Here is a 20635-nt window from a genome sequence, read left to right as displayed (position 1 = left end):
CACTAAAGTAACACACATGCTACAAAAAAGGTAATTTCTGTAGGATGGGAAAGATACACAAAACAAGTTAAACTCAAGGCCAAATGTAAAAATGACTGCTTTGTGCAAGGCCTTGTAAGGCCTCGTCTAGTTATCTAGGCACATTTTATTTACGTCCCATGTCTTTCTTTCTGTGCATAAAGAATTGTTTCATTTTCAACTAAAACTTACATTAAAACTCATATAGTAAGAGGTTGCCAAGTTCTCAGTGATGCACAAGCACCATTAAAACAGCATGACATGAAAATCTTAAAAGGAACAGTACTCCAAATTTATAGCCACAGTGCAGCACACGAGTGAGAAATGCACGTTGCTCGTTGAAAAAGAAAGAACGCTCTTGCACTGCAGTAACCTGCACGGACTATTGCACAGTTTTCACATCCAGAGGGATTCCCCCTTGATTGTCTGCTTTTCTAGGGAACATTCTCCTTCGTGAAGATGAACCATAACCCCCCAGTTTTTCAGGTTCCAGTTAAAAGCCAATCAATACATGCAGCGCTGGAGCTTTTTAAAAAACGACAACGCTCTCTCTGAAACTAGGGGAGCTCGATCACTTACTGTACGTTCTTACAACAAAAAACAGAGGCTCACAGGGCTCCACCTTCCCCAGCACCAGAAACCTGAGGGTGAGCAGCTCCTGCTGCTGCCCTCCTTGCTTCAGGATATAGGAAGCTTTCTGTATCTTTAGGTTTGTGCACCAGCACTCCTCTGCTGTGCCATCATGCTCTCACACCTACTCAAACGACTAGACTTCATGGCCTGCAATGGGAGTTCCACAAGTGTCCTGCTGCTCACAGGACAACAGGGTAAAGCCACAGATAAAGCACCTCCATAAGAACAGCTTTTCAGCTCACAGTGTTTCAAGCAAACAAAAGTGTTCAGAGGTCTGTCTCTCAGTTCTTGCTGCTTTGCAAGACTCATAGGACCTCACATGCACGCAGCATGGAAAGTTTCTAAAGGTAACTATGTGGTGTTTAGCAGCTGCTAAGTCTAATATCTGTACTTGAAAGGGTGAGAAAGGCTCAAGGATAAACACTTAAATCATAACCAATACAGAGAGCTTAAAAAAAAGGCGTGCAAGAGTCCCAGGACTCCTTTTTTTTTTTAAAAGCACGGGGATCCAGTCAAATGGGAAAAAATCAAAACACAAAAACCTCCAGATATGAACAGCTGTTGGGTCTCTGCAGTTATGCGCAAAAGCAGTATCCGAGCACATTCTCTGGTCTCCCCACGATTTTAATAACATCTCCATTTACACAGAGGCTGTTCCAGATCTTGAGAAAAAAAGAAGGGGAGCGATGGGTTTTCCAGATGGCTGCCTGGATTCCTGTCAAGGTCTCTGTACTCAGCTGCAGCCTTTTTAAAGGGGCAGTCGGCAGACTGAACACTCAGTGATGGCCAAGAAGTGCAAAACTCCAAATTTTGGATTTTGGAAAAAAAAACCCACTCTGCGGGATTAAAAAGGGGGAAAAAGGTCACCACGTTGTAACCAAGCTCTCTCTCCAAGAAGATAGAAGACAAACCTAACCAAACTGCAGACTTGATGAAAACAGTCAGTTTCTCTCTGCCTATGCTCTCTTTAACATCAAGAAAATAAACTAAAACCACTTCTCCTTCTCCAGTAATACGAACGTGAAATTTGTAAAGTGGGTACAAACTACACCAGCACTGTAATTCTCCTCTAATTATGGGCTGCATAGAAAGACTGCTTGCAGATTTTACAGAATTTCCCTTCTTTTCTAAAACATTGATAACCCTAAAACTAATATTTAGTGTTCCGGTAGCTCTGAATTCAAGCTTGTACAGCAGTTCTTTAGTTACCTGACTGGGAGTTTTGGACATACAAAAGCTCCCTGAAGACAAGATTAGCAATTATTTGTACTTTCCTGTTGACAGAAACCATGAACAACAAGCCACAAAAACACCATGCAGCAGTAACGCACCAACGAACAGGGATGAGTCAAAAATGACCAGATTATTAAGACAATCAAGGGGACAACAAGTGTCAAGAATGACAGAACGTAACAATCCAATAAACAGAGCATGCGCTTTATAAAAGCTTAATAAAACAGAGTTTATGTAAGTTTGTTAGTATCACCAAAGGTTTCTGAAGAATCATAGGCCAAAAACTTCAGACTATCAGGATATAGAAACCAAGCTTACTACCACTATCTTGTGAACAAAATACTGTATTAGTTCTCTTCACATTCTGATAAATAAAATTCAATTGGATTTGAAAAGGCATAAAAACAGTAAAAAAAAAAGTTTAAGAAAAAAGCTCACAAAAGAAAGGAGAATTCAGTCAGTTCTGTACCAGTAAAGATACAAAAATCATCTTGAGGATCATACAATAAACAGCAAAAGGAAGAGGTTTTTGCTTTGAAGAAAGGAAAACAGTTGAGATCTGCTGTTGGCCAAACAAATTTCTCCCACAACAGGAGTTACCAAGTCCCCCTTCACACCTCTAGGAGGGAGATGCACGGGTGGTCAGGCACATTAGCTCTGGGAAATTAGGGCTGGTTTATTTCGAGGGTAGGGTCACGTCCTTTAGCAACAGGGGTGCAGAACACTGAACGGGGTGGGGTGCGGCCATGAGGGCAATGGGTGAGCGTACTTACTGTCCGACTCCTCCTCATCACTGGATGAAGAGCCAATAGAAAAGACAGTTTTAGATTTGGGGAGGAGTGGAGAGATGTTGAAGGAGAAGGAGATTCGTCTCTTTGGCCGACTCCGTCCAAGCGCTGGGGTTTCCGGTAAAGGGCACAAAGAAATCAAAGCATGTACTCATTAAAACAGCACAGGGACATGGACAGCCACCACCCCTCGTCTAACTACAGGTCCATATACCCCTTTCAGGTGCTTTACGCTTGAAAATGTCATTCAGTTCTAGAGACGAAACCTCCTGATGAAAACACCCGAGGGGAATAAGAAAGTCCATTAGAAAAGAGAAGCCAAGAGATCCAACCTCCAGAGGAAGTAAAAAAGCCAGCAGTGAACCCCTCCATTCACAGTGAAGCCTGCTTTCTACAACACACCACAGAACTGTCATTACAGAGACCGAAAATATTCATGTAACAAAGTCAAGATAAGAGAATCATCACAGGCGGCTGGTGCAAAGAGAAGATGTGAATTACAAGTCTTAAAATAATTGGCTGCAAAAACTACCAGTGATTGACAAGTCACTTCATCTCACTCTGCAGCTCATCTGCACATCACCACAAGAGAACACAGGACAAACTAAAGACCCCCAGGGCCAGGGCACCCGTGTGAAGGAGAATAAGAAAAGGTAAACATTGCCCCAGGATACTCACTGTCCAGTCCAGTTTGGCTGATAGTCAGGAGAGACACTGATTTGGTGAGAGGTTGAGGCAATGTGTAGCTGTGTCCCAAAGGGCGAAGGCTTTCTGATTTCTGTTTAAAAAGAAAAAATGAAACATCACCATGCTTCCCAATAGCACAATGTACTATTAGCCACTGCAAAATGGTTATTGTCGTCATTAACAGCAATAAAGCAATAAACTATTTAACGTAGCACCGACAGATGCAATCATTTCAAAGGGCTAAATTATGGTAAAAAACGTTCTGTCAGACTAACGCCTGGCCATGCTGATTACCTGGCTGTCCAGGCTGCTGTTCTCCCCCAGGTCAGACTCCTGCTCCTCCTCGGTCAGGGAGACCAGCGACCCTCTTTCCTCGTTCTCCGGGAGGGGAGTCCGGCGGGCATCTCGGGGGGAGATGCCCTGCGGAGGAGACTCCCTCCCGGGCTGTCTGTCAGCCGACAGACCCTCCAAACTGTAACTACCAACCAACAATACAAAACAGGGTCAGCGCACAGGTCTGCGACGGAACGCTTCCGAGACCCTGCAGGGCTGGAACTGTTGCAGCTCTTTCAAACACGAAAAACGATGAAAAGTTTGCATTTCGCAAAAAGACAACATGCTCCGAGACACAAATCGAGGGAAATTTTTCAGTTCTGGAAATACCACGTGTACGTTAAAACCACAGAACCAGTGCACTGCCCCCCCCCATGCGCCCGACAAGCCAAAACTGGACCTTTTCCACATGCAGCATTCTTGCTATAACACCATACAGAGCCACAAAAAAAATGACAGTGTGACAGCACAAAGGTCATGCAAGTATTTTCCTGTGATTGGGGATAACCCAAATAAAGCAAACAAAACATACAGCATTCGTTCAAACAAAATCTCTAGGAAACCAGACTCCTATTGGATAGTGGTCTGATGACGTGATTTGTTTTGGGAAATACCAAAGGCGGATTCATGGGAATGTTACTTAAGAAAAAAAAATGAAACTGACATTATCCTGCTCATTTGATTTTCCTTAATTTCTGCCCAGAAAAGAGCAATGTGCTAATGACAAGCACCTTTTGTGGACATATACTGTACAAATGCCTGCAACTGGTCACACACAAAAACGGGTCACACTTCTATGCAGTCTTGTTGGTTTCCCTAGATCTGAGCAGTTAAGAAGACAGGCGTAGAGAGGGGGGATTATTTTGCTGGCAGAGAGGAAAAAATGTTTAAAAAGGCACAAACAGCCACTCAAGCATGGTCAGCTAGCATCCATTCCCACAGCACACCTGGACAAGACAGGGGCAAACCCAGGAGAGAAACAGGACACAAGCAGAACTCGCACATTGGTGTCTTTGGATATCGGCACAGAGACACTGAGCCCAACTAAAAACATCGACTAAACTACAGTAAGACTCAAAATATTGTTTACCACTGTGTTACAGAGATCTTTCTGCTGAATCACTTGTTCAACAAGGAACTTCACACAGGTCCATAAAAAGAATGATAACGCACTGCATATCTATATCGCATCCTAATTCAGAAAAATACTTTAGCAAAAGAAAGTATTCAACTGCTGAACCACGATAACAAAAAGAAATGAGGAAACTAAATGTCAAAGCATAAAAATAACTCACCTCACATCCGAATAAGTAACACAGATGCGTATATTAGTCATTTCAAAATGTTCACGAATTCAACGATTCCTTTGAAAATGTCTAACGGCTTCCTACCAGCTTCTTCAAAACCAGAAAGCCACAGATCCAAAGTCTCATTACTTTTACCAGAGCAAAGAGAATACGCAGGCACAACCATGGTCTGATGAGCAGGAAGTGTGTGCTCACTGCGTTTCTGCTTCTCTGAGGTCTACCAGGCCAGCGCAGCCGGGCGAGGTGCGGAGACAGGGGAGGAGCACAGACAGAGCACTCAGAAGCCATGCAACGTTCTGGCCATGCCAAAGCTTTCCTGTCCGCCACAGCGCTCAGCCGTGCACTTCGCCCGTCTGTTTTGGAGGAGGGCGCCGTCACACACCCTACCTTCTGTTACTAATCTCATCCACGGCAGGACTGAGAGGGACGTCCGAGGGACACCAGCTCATACTGGCGGGGCAAGCGGACAGGGGTGGATCAGGAGAAGCAACACAGGAAAGGATGGAGTTAATGGGATGAGGAAAACTAGTGGAATGATTCCAATGAGAAAGGGATGGAACATCACTGAGTTTTTCTCCTTTGTGATTAATGGCCTAGCCCTAAGCCAGGAAAGGCCCAGGTGCCAAGTCTTTTCAAATAGTTTAGAAGGTTTTCACCCTGTCGGGAAGCTGTGATGTTTTCAAAATGGGCTGGTTCCATGACTGTCACCCCACCTTGCTGCACATCTGCAGGTACAGCAGCACTGCTAACTTACTCCAGTAAAAGTGCTGCGCAACCTCCATCTCTTCTTGCAGAGTAGAGCCACAAGCTTTTTTTAACTGAAAGGTTTTTAACACAGCTTTCAAGTAACAACTTCCTCACTTCTTGGGATCTCATGAAGCAAATTTAGAATTTTACTTCCTACGGCAAATTGTGAGCACATCTGCTGCTGGGCACATCTGATGGTTGAAGTGTATTTTGCAACACTGTGGGCTTTTAGGAAGGTGTAAATGAGTATGTGAACTTTGTTACCATCTTTCTGCAGTTTATGCAACAAAAGAATAGTTTTGTTCATAAGAATAAGAAAGTGAAAATATCGTGGCAATACCTTCTTCTATGAATTGGAGGCTTCTTAACAACATCCCCCAGACTTCTTAATGAACTGAAAATGAATGATGAAGAATGATCAGATGAAGGAATTAGAAGTGCAAATGTCAAAAGGGTGCAGCATACCTGCAAGATGTTAGAAAAAACAGGTGTTCTATATAACCCGAAGGACATAAATACTAAACAGAATGTAAATATTACATATATAAAAATCTATAAACAAGCTGAGCCACCCCCATAAGGGTGTTTGATAAGCAAATATAAATACAATCATTTTCTGGGCTTTATGAACAACTGCAGTGTCTTTTCCAATTCTCCAAACCTACTTTTCCCCAATGCAAGAAAACGTCAAAACAAATGGTCATTGAACTTTCCTATTCTTGCTCCTTAAAATTGAGAAGGATTTGTCTCTAAAACCTTACAGCCACTACATGAACTATTTCAGTCAAGCCGCAGAAAAGGCTTCTCCAACAAACATTTACTTGTGTCACTGCTAACAAGTGCACATTGTTTCTTTTTGTGTTTCCTGTCATTCCAGCAAGTATGAAGTTTCCTTACTAATTATAGGAAAATGTAGTATTAAACATGTCACCTTCCCATCTCCTCATCACAGCTGCCTGAGACATGTAGAAAACATACTGTATAGAGAATACAGACACTTCATCTAACCTACACACTCCTTGAAGATGCACTGCACCATTTTACAAAAAGGCAAGGAAATGAAATTAAAATGGGAACAAAAGGTATTAAATGAAAAGTCAAGATCAGATGACTGATTAAGAGGGGGAGTGCAATTGTTTTTTTTCTCCCACCAAACAGAGATTCCAAAAAAAAGGAACTTGACTTTTGAGAACTACCAGGACTGTAGATGGATTCACATCTCTGAAACTGCCCCCTCTGTTTCCTCAGCACTCAGTGGGACCTAACAGCTGGGTGCAGAGGCATGATTAACAGCAAACAGCCAAGGAGAGCTGCTTCTCATGGAGTACAATGGGGAACGGGAGTTCAACTTCCCACTCGGCCTCTTTACCAGTTCCTCAAACACCACCGAGGTTCCTCTGCTGTTAGTAACTGGGCAACAATTTGAAGAGTAAAAGAAGAGTGAAGAACCTTTGCTGGAGATCTGGGTAACTTTTAAGCTATCAAAGTCATTACAGCTCCTATGAAATTATAGTATGTAGCCTGCTGTATTCAAGTATTCAGCAGAGTCCTAAAAATGAGAACTGTTGTCACTCTTGTGTTACATTTTTGAGCTGAAATAAATAGGATCCACAAAAACGAGAGCCCAAAGAAAATGCAATGTGTGGGTGATCATAATGTATTGGGATTCAGTCAGTCACATGCCTAAAACAAAGACCAGAAAAGGCAGTTTTTCATAAATAAGTGCTTTCCCAAGCAGGGTGAAGTTCCCATACTCAGTGCTAAAACATCAGGGAATACAGGCCACTTTGTCACATGTACTGTACAAAGCTTTTAACTCTTTGTATTAAGATATCCATAACTCTAGAAGCATTTTCCCAACAACAGTGAATATACAGCAGACAGTAATATACTGATGCAATGTCTTAAATGCTGTTAAAAATCAAATCAAATTCTCTTTCAGTGGTGGACATAGAGATAGTGTAAGAGCAATGGTAATACGACCTTAAATTTTTTATTCGCCAGACTACTGGTGGTCTTCATGGTGAAGAGGTTTTCTAATTAAATTAAATTACAAAAAGAAAAAAGGACCATGCTGGCAGATACTAAATAAACAATCCTAAATTGCACCGCTAATTAAGAAATGGAATGAATCGACTGTGAATCTGCACTATCTGGCCTAGAGTTCAACCTTCCCTAATAGACTGATTAGGAAAACCACATCACACACGGGGCCCTAGGGCCTCCCATGCAAGGCTCAGTGAGAACAGCGTTCCCACAGGCACATGCCTGGCTTTAATAAGACCTGAGCTGGGCGACTACAGGAGCATGTTCCTGCCTCCGTGTGCTGAACACTCAAGGCTCCAGCGTTTCTCTTTGTTCAAGAAAACAAGGGCAGACCAAAGGATAGGTTTAGGGAATATTCATTACAAAATATCTAAAAATTACAAGGGAGTGGGGGGGAATCTGCCTTTATTGTTTATGCATTTGGTATGTGGGAAACTACTAAAGCAACATTCCTCATCAGGCCAGTAAATCACCCATCACACCTGCAGTGCAAAATGCACTTTTCCTTATCTTGTGACATCAGCCAAAAACATCAGGAGCTCTTTAATCCCCTGCTTCAATCCCAAGTCACGTCGGCTACGCGGCCAAATGAAAAGGCCAGGAAGTTCCGGGCGCGCAGCGGCTCCTGGAAGGGCTGTCTGGGCCAAGAGGAAGGGGAAGAGACGAGGCGGCGGGCAAGCACGCGGCCGCGCGGGGCCCACCTGCGCTGGCTCATCTCGGCCTCCGGCCCCAGGTTCTTGCCGGGCCCCCAGCTGTGGCGGCGGAAGGGGGAGAGGGAGCGGATGGAAGAGCGAAGGAGGGCCGAGCGCACGGGCACCTCGGTGAGCCGGTCCTTCTCCTCCTCCTCCGCCTCGCAGCCGCCGGCCGCGCGCTGCCCCTCCTCCGCGCTCCAGCTCCTGGCCTCCGGGCCCCGCTCCGGGGTGGAGGTGGGCGGCCCGTCCGTGGAGGAGCAGGACACCTCGCTGGTGCTGTCGCCCGTCAAGGCCTCGTCCCCCTGCGGGGGAAACACACAAACAACCGTCACCACGTTAGGAATGCGGAAACAACGCCGGAGGGCCATCTCGAATATTGAACCGCTGCCACGAGGAACGAGGCCACCCCAAGGTCCAGAGCCGGTAGAACCGACGGGGGGGAAACGCTCGGTCAGAGGGGCTCCCGACGGGCTCCAGTCCAGGCTCTGCCGGTTTCAGGCTGCGCTACACGGGGAGTCAGCCCAGACTGCACCTCCGCTCAACGGCCTGAGAACTGGCAGTGAAGGCAGCTCCCTGAGCAACAGTGCCCCCCGGGCAGGCCGGCCTGCAGTGTCTCCAGTGGAAGGTGCAGCATTCCTGACCTGCTCCGCCCCTCCTGCAGTGTCTGTATCGCATCACATGACGGTGGGGGGGGGATTTGAGGTTAAAAAATGATTGCAGCCGATTCCAAATACTCTTCGGCCCCAGCTAGCTCTGTTGGGGGAGCATGAGACTCAATCTCAGGGTCGCTGGTTCGTGTCCCACGTCGGGCGCCAGGTCCTCCATGTTGGAGGTTGGGCACAAGACTAACAACCCTGTCCCGCAAAAAACTAATGTTACGGTAACAGCAACAGGATGTTGCTGCCCCCTACATAACAGGCATAACAGGCAAACATCCTCCAAAATACTTTCTAAAAATACGCCAAATGACCCGTCATTCTTGTACCTTATGTGATAAAAAAAAATTGTCAGAAAAATGATAATAGTCCTCAGGAGTACACTGAATATGTGTCTAACCAGGAATTCTTTGTACCAGAAAATGTTGTATGTAATAACACGAAACAGACAGCATTCCCCTGGTCATCAGGTACTGTTCTCTCTCCTCTCTCCGCCCCTCAGATCATACTTCATTTTAATCATGTGCAGCTTTCACTGAGGCTTGAAGGCTGTTCCTGCAAGACAAGCTGAAATAAGCTTTCCAGCCCAATAATGTTACATAACTTGTAGAAATGCAGCCTTTGTGAAATTGTAGATGGCAGCAAGACTAGATCATTTCTATTAAAATATATTATCAGCTTTCATTTAATGAACTTGTGCCAATCCCAAGCGGTAAATAACGAATGCAGTGGCTTCAAGATAATAATCATGCTACACTTTACAAGGCTTGCGCCATGGAAAACAGCTTCCAGAACACATGACTCAGCATGAGGTCATTAAAAAAAAACAAATAGTTGACAGCAAAAGTTAGCTCCTCCTAACGGAGCATTAGGAACTGTGGCTAATATTTCCAGCAAAACCGCAAAGCACTATAGACCTTGGTCTATCACAACTTATTGGAAATTTCTGTTCTTTCAAATCAAAAACGTTTACTGGTGCAATCAAGCCTTCATTTGTCCTTTACCTTAGATACTTGAAAATATATAGCTTAATTTTTTCCAAACCTTTTTATCTTCAATATTTACAATTCAGATGTCTTTTAAAAGTGTTAGTGACTTCAAGTCTAAAAATAAAGGAAAGCCACCACAGAAAGGGTAGAATATTTCTTCACGTAATAATACTTCAGAAGACTTGAATGAGGTATTGGCTTGACTGCCATAAACAAATTAGAGCCTCAAAGAGCCTATTCAAATAAACAAACACCTGAGGAATAAAAATATTACTGCATATAAACCCACTGTGCAGGATTTCTCTTCAGACTTGGACAGAAAAGCTGTAGTCAAAAGGACGTTTTCCTGTCCAGTGCAGCTGTAGTTTCAGAGAGCGACTAAGTCACTACAGAGACACAGAGGGTTTTGTTAAGGAGTATGATGAAAGCCTTCTATTCATGTGCACCAGAACTGACTTCCATTAAGGCAAGGGGGAGGGGAGGGAGTGGTGATGGGGGGGGTGAGGTCATTGTTTTGCCGTGTGCCTAGAATCCCTTCAGAGAGCCCATTGACGTCACAAGACATCGGCTCAGCAATGGGAAAGGGTTCAGCACAGCCCCCTCCCGCCACAAATGTTGCTTTAATGTATGAGCAGCTCCTGGCAAAGACCTCAGGGAGCCTGGAAATGACAGATACTGCCTTCCACTTCATATACCAGCACTGTTCTTCAGGAAGAGAGGTACGGCCTTATAACAAACTTATCAATCACTTAATGAGGGTAACAGATCTTTTAAGGCACAGGCAATATCTTTGTTTTGATACGATCTTCTATTTTCTTGAGAAGCATGTAGAAAAATATAGGATTTTGCCAAACGAGGCAGAGACTTTTTGTGGACAGACGCTTTCGAGATAATTAAATACAAATGCTGTGGTAGTACAGTCATATTCCGTGATTAGAGATCTCACAGGAGGACAAATAAATTGGAGATCATCATCTAGGGAATGGAAAGACGCAGCGTCACTGCAGCTCGGTAGGAGTGAAGTTATCCAACTACACCCCCACCACACCTCTTAAAGTGGTTTTACAGCTTGTTCCACAACCTCACCTTCCCAAACACATTGTCCACATTGTCATCACAAGGGTCAGGGCCGGAAAACCCATCGGCATCACTTCCTGATTCCTGCCTTGCTGGGGACACGGCACGGTCTTCAGGAGACTGAGGAGATTCTGGAACAAAGAGAGGGGAGAGGTGACACACCAAAGTAAATTACTGTATAAACACGATACCCAAGTACCTTCTTCAAAAAAAAATATCCAGCTCTCCTTGGTGTAATACAAGGAGCACAGTAGTCCTTATGAAGGCGCTTGGTCAGTAATCTGCACTGGTGAGAGCTGAAATCACCCCCCAATTCAGTGCAACTACTTCACGCCACCTGCAACATTATAAAACCAAAACTAACAAATCTAGCTCTCTTGAACTATCAGGGCTCCTATTTAAAATATTTACCTTTAGTTTTGTACTTTCTAAAAAGCTAGCACAACTTGGGCAGGCTGGTCACCACAATAGCTCTACTGAAAAATGTCAAAACAATCAACACAGCTGGGAATAAAAGATACAGATTCAGGTCCATTTTCCACTTTTCAGGATTGCTAAAAGAAATTAGGACTGAATACAGAGCTCCATTAATAGTGGCAACTTTTATCTTAAAAGGGAAGATACTTATTTTCTTCTTAAAAAGCTTTTTCCATCCTTATGGAATATATTGGCAGCATTACTCAATCCCAACAAGAACATCTGGAGATATCTGGGACAAGATCACCATGTGTCCTTGGACACACTCATGGGAACAATGGATGACACAGCTGTCAGACAGGCAGTGATAACAGACTCGCAGATCTTCCAATCAAACAACTCTCTTTGTGGAAAATCCCTGACACCCCCAAACTTATTTTATATCCCTATCAAAGCATTTAGAACACAAAAGAGATTGGCCACTTGATAAAAATACACAAAAGGGTAGAAAAAAACATTTTGGGAAGAAAGATGAGCTTGTCCCAATGAAGTTTCCTGTTCAGAAAGCTAAAATAATAAAACTGTCTAGACTGGACACCACATGAATTGCATGATATGTAAATCGACAGCTGTTGTTTCATGGTGTGTTAAGGTAAAAAATAACAGTAACATTTTTTAGTTTTTTTTCTTATTTTATCTTTTGTTCACATTATTTTTAAACCCTACATTACACCACCTTTCAAGTTTAGTTATAGTCACATCCATGTCTTAATAAATTCCACTACTGGCATATTACAGCTGTATTAAGACCAGCCGATTCCGTCTTTACACTGTTATACTGTTATACAGACAATAGGCCTGTCAGGAGCATGACGATTGCTCACAGAATTGAGCAAGAGACCCCGCTGATATAATTTAATTAGCAAGGCACCATGAGAAAGCCATGTGAACACTCGGCTTCTCTCAGGCTTCGCTCACTAACAGCCAAGCAGGAAAAGTGACAAGGCAGTGTGAGGTTTAACAGTTGTCCCCAAACACACAGCTGCATGGCCCTCCATCGCTGTGAAAACCCCAGCTTTGCACTGCCAGAGGCTGTTCACACTCGCATCGCCATTAAGGACTGTTCAGACAAGGATCACTGCCATCATCACCGGGACTCGAGCACTGCCTTTCATTGCCCAGAGGTTTGGGAAAAGAGCAGATGCTTCCCTGGTAAGACTGCACCAGGAACATGGGTCAGCCCATCTTTAGGGTGGGCCGAGTGCATCAGTCAGGGTTTCCATGAGGTGAGGGCCACTCCCAGGACCTGCCGGTGCCCGCAAGCAAGCTGTGATGTCAGTTTCAGGGAGGAACAGCGCACTCCCTTCTGCTCAGTGCAGCTCTCCTGTACAGAGTATGAGCAGCTCTCCTTGTCCCTGTGCAGTACAGAGCTGCCTCAGTGCTCTGAGGACATCGGCATACACCAAATATGGCAGAAACAAGTGGAAAACCAGCAGGAATTCCAAATTGTGTTTTAAAAAGCACATCTAATTTGAGACGTTTGAGAAAGATCAGGATAGAAAAACATGTTTTCGAAGCAGGGTGTATACTCTCAGGGGGGCAGGTCTGGCCAGGCTCTGTGGACCTTCTCGTCTCGGCTGCGGCAGGAGGAGAGAGCGCTCTCTTCACTTTGCACACGCACACAGCAGCGCCGTCCTCCTCGTCGAGGAACTTGGCGGCAGTTGTCTCCCGGTTTCCATTTTTGAACTCTGGCACAATGTAGTTCTGTTTTGGCAAGCGCTCACCCATGTTCTCGGGACAGAGCTGCTGCAGGTCTCCTGTCTCACAAAAGTCCCCTTTGTTTCAACCTCCGTTTTCTCTTCTCACAAATCGGAAACACGGTTTGTAAATTAACCTCCTTGCTTAGTGAGCAGAATACAGCAGCTAATGGTAGTTTTCTCAATGGACTATCTTCATTATTGAGGAGAATAGCAAGCTTTTGTGCAGCTCTACAGAGTTTTCTTTTAGAAATGCTCTTTAACACTATTTCTCCTCTATGTCCCATTCCCTTTTAACACAAAGGAAGAAAACATATAAAAACAATGTGTGAGACAGTCTGAAAACCCATTTGCCTACTGTGTATTTATCTGGCTAGTGTGTTTGTTTCATTTTGCTGTTTTGATTGCCTTCTTAGATGTTGTCTTTTCCATTAGGTTTGAATATTTAATGGATATGTTGAGTGCTAAAAGATGTTTACATCTCTGAGTCAAAATAAAGGTTATGCAAGACATATGTAATTATTATATGTAATTATTTTATCAGGTGGTTGCCTGGTTTGTCCTTAAGCAATTTATAGACAACCACCTGCAATCAAATTTTCATTTTCAATAAAAGCCGAACCTGCTCGAGAAGGGAGTTCTTCAGAAAGACTCAGATTTGAGGTTTCACGCACAGAAATCTCTCCCGATTAGACACATTGCATTAGACACAGGCTAAGGCAGATGAGGAAGTACAGAAAGCACAGACAGTAAAGAATAATGCCATGTTCAAGACGCACACTCCAACCTATTTAATACATATTTTAACCTGAAATTCAATGTCATTTTCTTGGCCAGTGTCTTATTTGTAAGAAATGGACTGCTCCTTCTCTTACCTGTTGATTGGGGACTCTGTTTGTGGTCCAGCAGACCAGGGTCGGTGCAAGGGCCAGAGCAGAGTTTCTCCTCGTCTCGATGAATCTGAGAGGGGAAAGAGGAACAGATTAGAACCGACAGGCGCCTACTTCTGCCTCTACACCTCCCCTTGAAGACTTCTGTAAGGGCGCACACTGATGACCGTCTCGAGGTTAGACATTTTACACAACAAGCCACGCTGCAGACAGCCGAAACTTCGGACTGAAGGGCGTGCTGCTCCAAGCTCCAAGGCCTGAGCTTGCAGTCCCTTAACTGAAGCCACGTTTCATGGCCTGTACTAATGTTGTCAACTAATGTTGTTTATTTGCTATCTAGCAAAGGTCATTCTGAATGTCTAATATACATACCTATAGAACATCTCTCAATAAATTTCTACAAAAAGTGTATATATATACAGTACAGTATTTACACACATTCATATACGCACATACATGCAATGCATATTCATATACACATATACAACAAAGACATCTGTGTGTGATCATTCAGGCAGTGCATTTTTGGAATTGACTAAAAAAAGGGTAATTTACTGAAGTATTAAATTACTGGAATAACTTGTAGCTCTATTGTAGAGAATTAAGATCTGCTGGAAGAATAAAGTAGGTTTGTTCTCTTGTGCCCACCGAGCTACAGAAAGCAGTCACGCATATGTAAAAAAAGACCCAGAATCCATGTATTTCGGACAGCAATGTCACAAAAGCACAAGAATTCGAAATCGAAATGCCTAAGGCCACATATGGTGCAACAGCTTTTGATGAAATTGCTTTGTTTTTTTTTTACGTGACAGGATTTACCACTCCATGCACATGGAATTCAGAGCAGACGATAAATTGTCTGCATGTAAACACCAGATTTGATTGACTCTTACAGAAAGCTGTTTGGAAAAGACGACCGCTAAAAACTGACTCAGAAAAGCTAAGTAATGAAAAGAGTTCTGCAGAGTTGCTATATCCAAAGCATACACACTTTTTAATTATCTTAACTAAATGACATTTACATTTTGCAGGACAACAACACATAAAAGAAAATATTTATACTGTCCATCAGTCTATTCTTTATATTACCCAGTATTTAATAGTTTTTAATTGACTGCTGCTTTTAGGCAATTTAAAAATTTTATACAGAATTAAGATTATACGGCATGATAATCCTGTGTACCGTTTTAAGCAAGCAATGGAATTAAATATTTCAGGACATTTTACACAGTTTCACTTATTTAGGGTTTGAAGCTTAGGTTTGCTGTACTTCATCTGAAATAAGAGTGTACGCTGCACAGGAAACCATGTGTTATGTAAAAAGGAAAATTAAATTTCAAGCTGCAGCAGGATTATAATGTCAATTGACAAAGCTAGTGATTAAGTTTACCTAAAATACGCAATCATATTTCATTTTCAATTTCATATTTCATCAGAAAGGGAAATAGATTTCAGACTCCTTCATTGTAGCATGATATATACATCTCATGCCAGCCTATCTCCCAGTAAATCCGACCAAAGAAAACTGAGAAGTTAATTTCATCCCCATTGTCGGAATAAAAGTAAATTACAGCCAGTTTAACAGTTTCCTTTCCAAATCAAGTGATGGCCAAGGCTTTAAAGGTTAAAAGCGGCTTATCCAGACAATCCAGAGAAGTTCGCAGACCTCAAAGATAACAAGATAAGGATACACACAGACTAAATAAAAAAATAATTTGTGAATGATTAAGACCCAGGAGGGAGAGTCTGCAGAAATCCAGAGTAGTATTTGCCTGCAGTTGCTAAGCAAGTAGCCACCCACGCCCATGCCGAGCTCGGTCTTGGAGAATCCTTCCCCTAATATTATTAGCAGAGACCATTACACCCACAGCTCATATGATTGGGTTCATTTAGTGACATTTATCCTACACTCACAAGAAAGATACTGCTGCTGCTTTCTATCCAAAACTCATGATATGAAAATTCACATCACACACACCCGTCTACAGAGGCTCGATTCTGCTCTGGGACAAGATGTGATTGTTCGTGGACACAGAGCTCGGCATCAGCTCTTGGCACCAACATCTGGCGTGGGCCGATTCCACAGAGTGCACAGCTGGATGTGTACGCGAAAGAGCAGAAAGGTCAGATGGCTCCCCGAAGCAATGCAGTTCAGACATCAGTACTGACTTGTCTGCTTCCACGTGTGCTTTCAAACCTCTCTGCTTCTATAAACTGCATTCTCATCTGCAGTTTTCAAAAGATTTAGAAATGCAAAAGCATGTATTTTTTAGAAGTGCTTTCAATGTTGCTACTGAGACGTATCACCAGATAGCCACACAGAAAACAATCCAAGACAGACATTTATTGCAATACATATTTAACCAATATTACCATTTCCAGTGTGCACAATTAATCCAGAACAACCTGTTTTCAATTACTCTCTTCCAAAGTATTTTTAAATTACTTCCAGAATTGAATGTTTTCATGTTCTAGAAATTAAATAACTTTTATGACAATATATGGCTCTTCACACCTTCACAAAAAATAATTTCAGGCCTGAACTTACTTCAGGGGTAGATAGAAATTTAGGGTGACACTGAGAGAAGGGTAGGTGAGGATGTGGGGAAAGGTTATTTTCATATTCTGTTTATTATTGTGTCTGCCTATCACAGAAATGAAGAATTAATGAAGAATTTCTTCCCCTCAGCTGCAACTACTCAGATTGCGAACCCACACTTCTGCATGTTAATATTCAGATACCTGCCCCCCTGCAGCTGTGGTGCTGGAGCCAGACTCTCTCGTCTAGTTCTCAGGGACAGCCATGCCCGTATTGACCACAGACAGAGATCTGCAGCCACTGCTCAATTATACTGACCAGACTTAATCCAGCAATATAAAAAAAAATGATCCAATCTGCAATAAAGCAACAACAAAAATATTAAGCTTTGTTTAATTTAAGAGTTTTCTAAGATTACGCAACTGTATCTTTCATATCTGGAATTTTTACATGCTAAATAAAGTCTGGGCTGCAAATTTAACACACAGTGCTTTCAGTTCTTAAAAGGCCGACTCCTTTCAAAATGAAAACTCTGGATCTCAACAAAAAAAAGTCTGTAAGTTGTTTCCCAGGCAGGAAATGAGCCAATTAAAACCTGCCCGCAGCTCTGCTTACAGTGCAATTGCAGAGCTACCACTGTCCAACCTCTAGTTTCTACTGAAGCAGGATAAAACTCAATAACATGAACAAAAAAAGTTATTTTCTGTGGAAAAAAAAACATTTTACAACACCCGTTACAAACAAGCAGCATGAGCCTTTTTAAAGGTCATCTGAATTCGCAGAAGCGCTGGCAAGATTAAACAGAAACAAAATGGCATTTCTGCATCCATGTGTCTCCTTCATGAGACCAAAAGGTCAGAATATTCAGGGTTTACAGGAAACTATTTTCAGGTAGCAAAGCACTGAACCAATGCAGTTACACCAATAACACCACCCTAGTGTAAATAACATGGGAGACTCTATACAGCAGGTATACAAGTCTGATCTTTCTGTGCTGGAAGTGAATGTGCAAACATTGACATTCAGATCTAAAGCTGAAACAATGGTCCACACAGAGTCAATTTTGGCGTGATTATCAAAGATATGTGCCCAGATAAAGTACACTGGCATAGAGCTGTAGGGATATTTTAGAGTTAGGGCAAGGACGGGTTGAATACTTCAAAGCACTCAAATTTACCTGAGCAAACAGTACTTGTGCTGGAATGACCCATTGAGTTCTGCTGGTAGTGCCTTTTGAATTTATTAAGATTCATTTACTGTTAATTGCATTGCAGTACAGAAGTATATTTTCATATATTCCACTCAAAGCATTTTTTGGACAGATTGCCTGACCGCGTATCGCTCAATTGAAATGTCTGTTGTTACTCTACTACAGTATAAACACAGGAAATGCAGAATTACAGCATAAAGGGGAATAAATGACAAACGCCAGCACTGTTGCTAATGAATGCCAAGAGACTGTCAATGTAGCCATCACTCCTGCCAGCACTAGAACCTGTAGACATTTTAACGGTGCATCCTCTTGGGGAAAAAAAAGGGAAATTATCCAGAAGCAGAAGTTTTTTGGAAATGACTCCCTCTCATGGCACCGACATCCAATATGTAGGATGAGAACCTCTGATTAATTAGCTATTAAATACCAAATAAGATGCGTCCTTTTCTCTTCCTTTTGCACGTAGTATTCATACCATATTATTGTTGTCTGGTATTTCCTTCGAGTTTCAAGACAAGATCTTCCTCCAAACAGCACATGAAGACTAACTACCAAAGGAGCTATTATGGGCTCCTCTCATTTGTTACTTTTCTTATGATCTTAAGACGCTTCTCCATTCAACACAACATGGTTGGGTACAAGATACGAAATGTCTCCAGCAGGGCTGACTGCCCAGCTGGATAGAAGCATCGGAAATAAGGCCAAGAAGACCTCCTTCATGAGAGGCAGCTCGAAACCAGCTTCGACAGCTGTGAAAGTAACGTGAAGATTGGACTAGGCTGTCTGCCCTCCTGCACAACTCCACTTTGCGGTAAGGAAAAAAATGACTTTTCCTACATCAGCTCTTCTGACCAAGGTCCACAAGAAAATGTTCACAAAATCACAGAAACAAACCTGCTGCAAAAAATATCACATCGTAACAGAACTAGACAGCTGGCACAGATACTTTAAGACTAGCTCTGAAAAGCAGGGGAACAATCATTCAAGAAGAGACTGAAAAAAACATTACACTACCAAACTAGATCTGCTGGACTCTTTCTCAAGGAATAGGATAGTTTTAAGCATTTGCTTTAAACATACAAAGCTTTTTTTAAATAAAAGTAGTCCATCATGGATTATATACTATATATATGTAAGGTATATTCTGGATTTAAAATCTAAACAATATGCAAAACTTTAGTATTAACATAGTATTAACACCAATTTGAATCAAAGCAAGATATTACATCCTCAGTATATTCTGTATGTCAGTATTTCTGTTCTATAGGTGCATAAACATTTTATAGATATACACACAAATACATATATATGGAATTTCCTTTACAGGAAGAGGTGTGTTTTTCTTGGCACAGTATCTTACTTACTTTTAACAATCAAGACCTCAGGGTACTGTGAAAAGTCTGGCAAGACCCTTAGTTCTTACGTGTACCAATCACTTCACACAAAAGTTTTAAAAAGGAGGAATTATCCAACAAGTCCCATCCCGATAGGACACTAGTTGATAGGATCGGTGTTCATGTGCATGAAAACAGTTAATATTTCCCCAGCCTGTGGTGAATTGTCCAGATGCCCCTGGAGGGTCCAAAGGAGGGCTCTGTACAGTTTTAAAGCAATTAACACAACACAAGGAGGCATTCATGGTCCTTCCCACTGTACTACTGAGCTGGCTCTGTGTCTGCAAGCATGCTGGGCGGATGGGGAACACAGCAGTCTGTGTTGTCCGGCACAGCGGCCCCAATATCTTCCCAGAGAGTGGGCGGGCACCCCAGTCACACATCACACTGCAGCCACAGCCACAACCTGCTCTCCCTGAAGGAGTGCAAAACCACTCAATGACCAAACAAAAGCTTTTTCCCCCCATTCCACAAAATACAGCACAAACAGGTCTGCATATTGTATAGAAAAGTCAGCTGTGAACACCTGGCTCTTCCTTTAAGGAGCCTGTTATGTTCTTTGTATTTGTGAAAACCACTGTAATCACACAGACACCCAACAGTGAGGAACAAATGGAGAACCTAAATGCCACAGTCCGAAAAGAATCTCTCTTACTTCTTACCAGATTGCCTGATCTACAGAGAGCGTGATGGTGCAACTATAGAGTTAAGAAAAACCAAGCAATTAACTTTTGATTCCACTGGTTGTAAATGGAACGAGCATTTACCCAATTCTCAAACTTAACAAAGAAACAGAAAAGACTATAGCAGCTAGATCCGCTAGATCAGCTAGAGTTATTTTAGGTAATATGCTTAAAATCACTCTGACTTGATGACAGTTTATAACATTGTGGGAAAAAGATTAACAACTGTCAAATATATTGCACATTTTCCCAAGACACTGATAAACATGCAAGCTGGTGTGAACTGTGACCAAGTGATGCCAAGAGCTGATTCGATACAGGGGTGGTTACGCTCATTTTACACTTACTGGGAATCTCGAACCATCTCCAATATGGAAAATGTTCATCTAGCCTTGCAAAGGACTGAACTGGATACTTTTGGTCTTAAACTTCTTCCATTGCATTTAAATCATCACAGCCTCATTCTGATGCCAATCTGAATGGATTTCCATGAGGTACATTCTGAAAAAATGTTTCACTTAACATGCAAAAGCATG

General features: G+C 42.5%; 1 protein-coding gene across 7 annotated transcripts in view; it reads right to left on the bottom strand.

Annotated features, from left to right (window-relative positions):
• The window catches only part of LOC148831487 (A-kinase anchor protein 13-like), a 119237-nt gene that overhangs the window by 28510 nt on the left and 70092 nt on the right, over positions 1 to 20635 (bottom strand). For 2 of the 7 annotated variants that reach the window (XM_088920421.1, XM_088920422.1), the window contains 8 exons: positions 14256 to 14340; positions 11216 to 11337; positions 8494 to 8786; positions 6087 to 6140; positions 5387 to 5449; positions 3654 to 3837; positions 3351 to 3450; positions 2658 to 2780 (listed from right to left, as the gene is read on the bottom strand). In XM_088920421.1, coding sequence (XP_088776547.1) covers positions 2658 to 2780; positions 3351 to 3450; positions 3654 to 3837; positions 5387 to 5449; positions 6087 to 6140; positions 8494 to 8786; positions 11216 to 11337; positions 14256 to 14340 — 1024 coding nt within the window. The remainder of the gene's footprint in view (positions 1 to 2657; positions 2781 to 3350; positions 3451 to 3653; positions 3838 to 5386; positions 5450 to 6086; positions 6141 to 8493; positions 8787 to 11215; positions 11338 to 14255; positions 14341 to 20635) is intronic. The other 5 variants (XM_088920425.1, XM_088920423.1, XM_088920424.1 and 2 more) reach the window with 5 other exon arrangements.

Source organism: Atractosteus spatula, chromosome 7, assembly GCF_055471065.1.
Source record: "Atractosteus spatula isolate fAtrSpa1 chromosome 7, fAtrSpa1.hap1, whole genome shotgun sequence".
NCBI lineage: Eukaryota > Metazoa > Chordata > Actinopteri > Semionotiformes > Lepisosteidae > Atractosteus > Atractosteus spatula.
The sequence above is the reverse complement of the archived record's forward strand: the minus strand, read 5'-3'. Positions and strand labels throughout refer to the sequence as shown.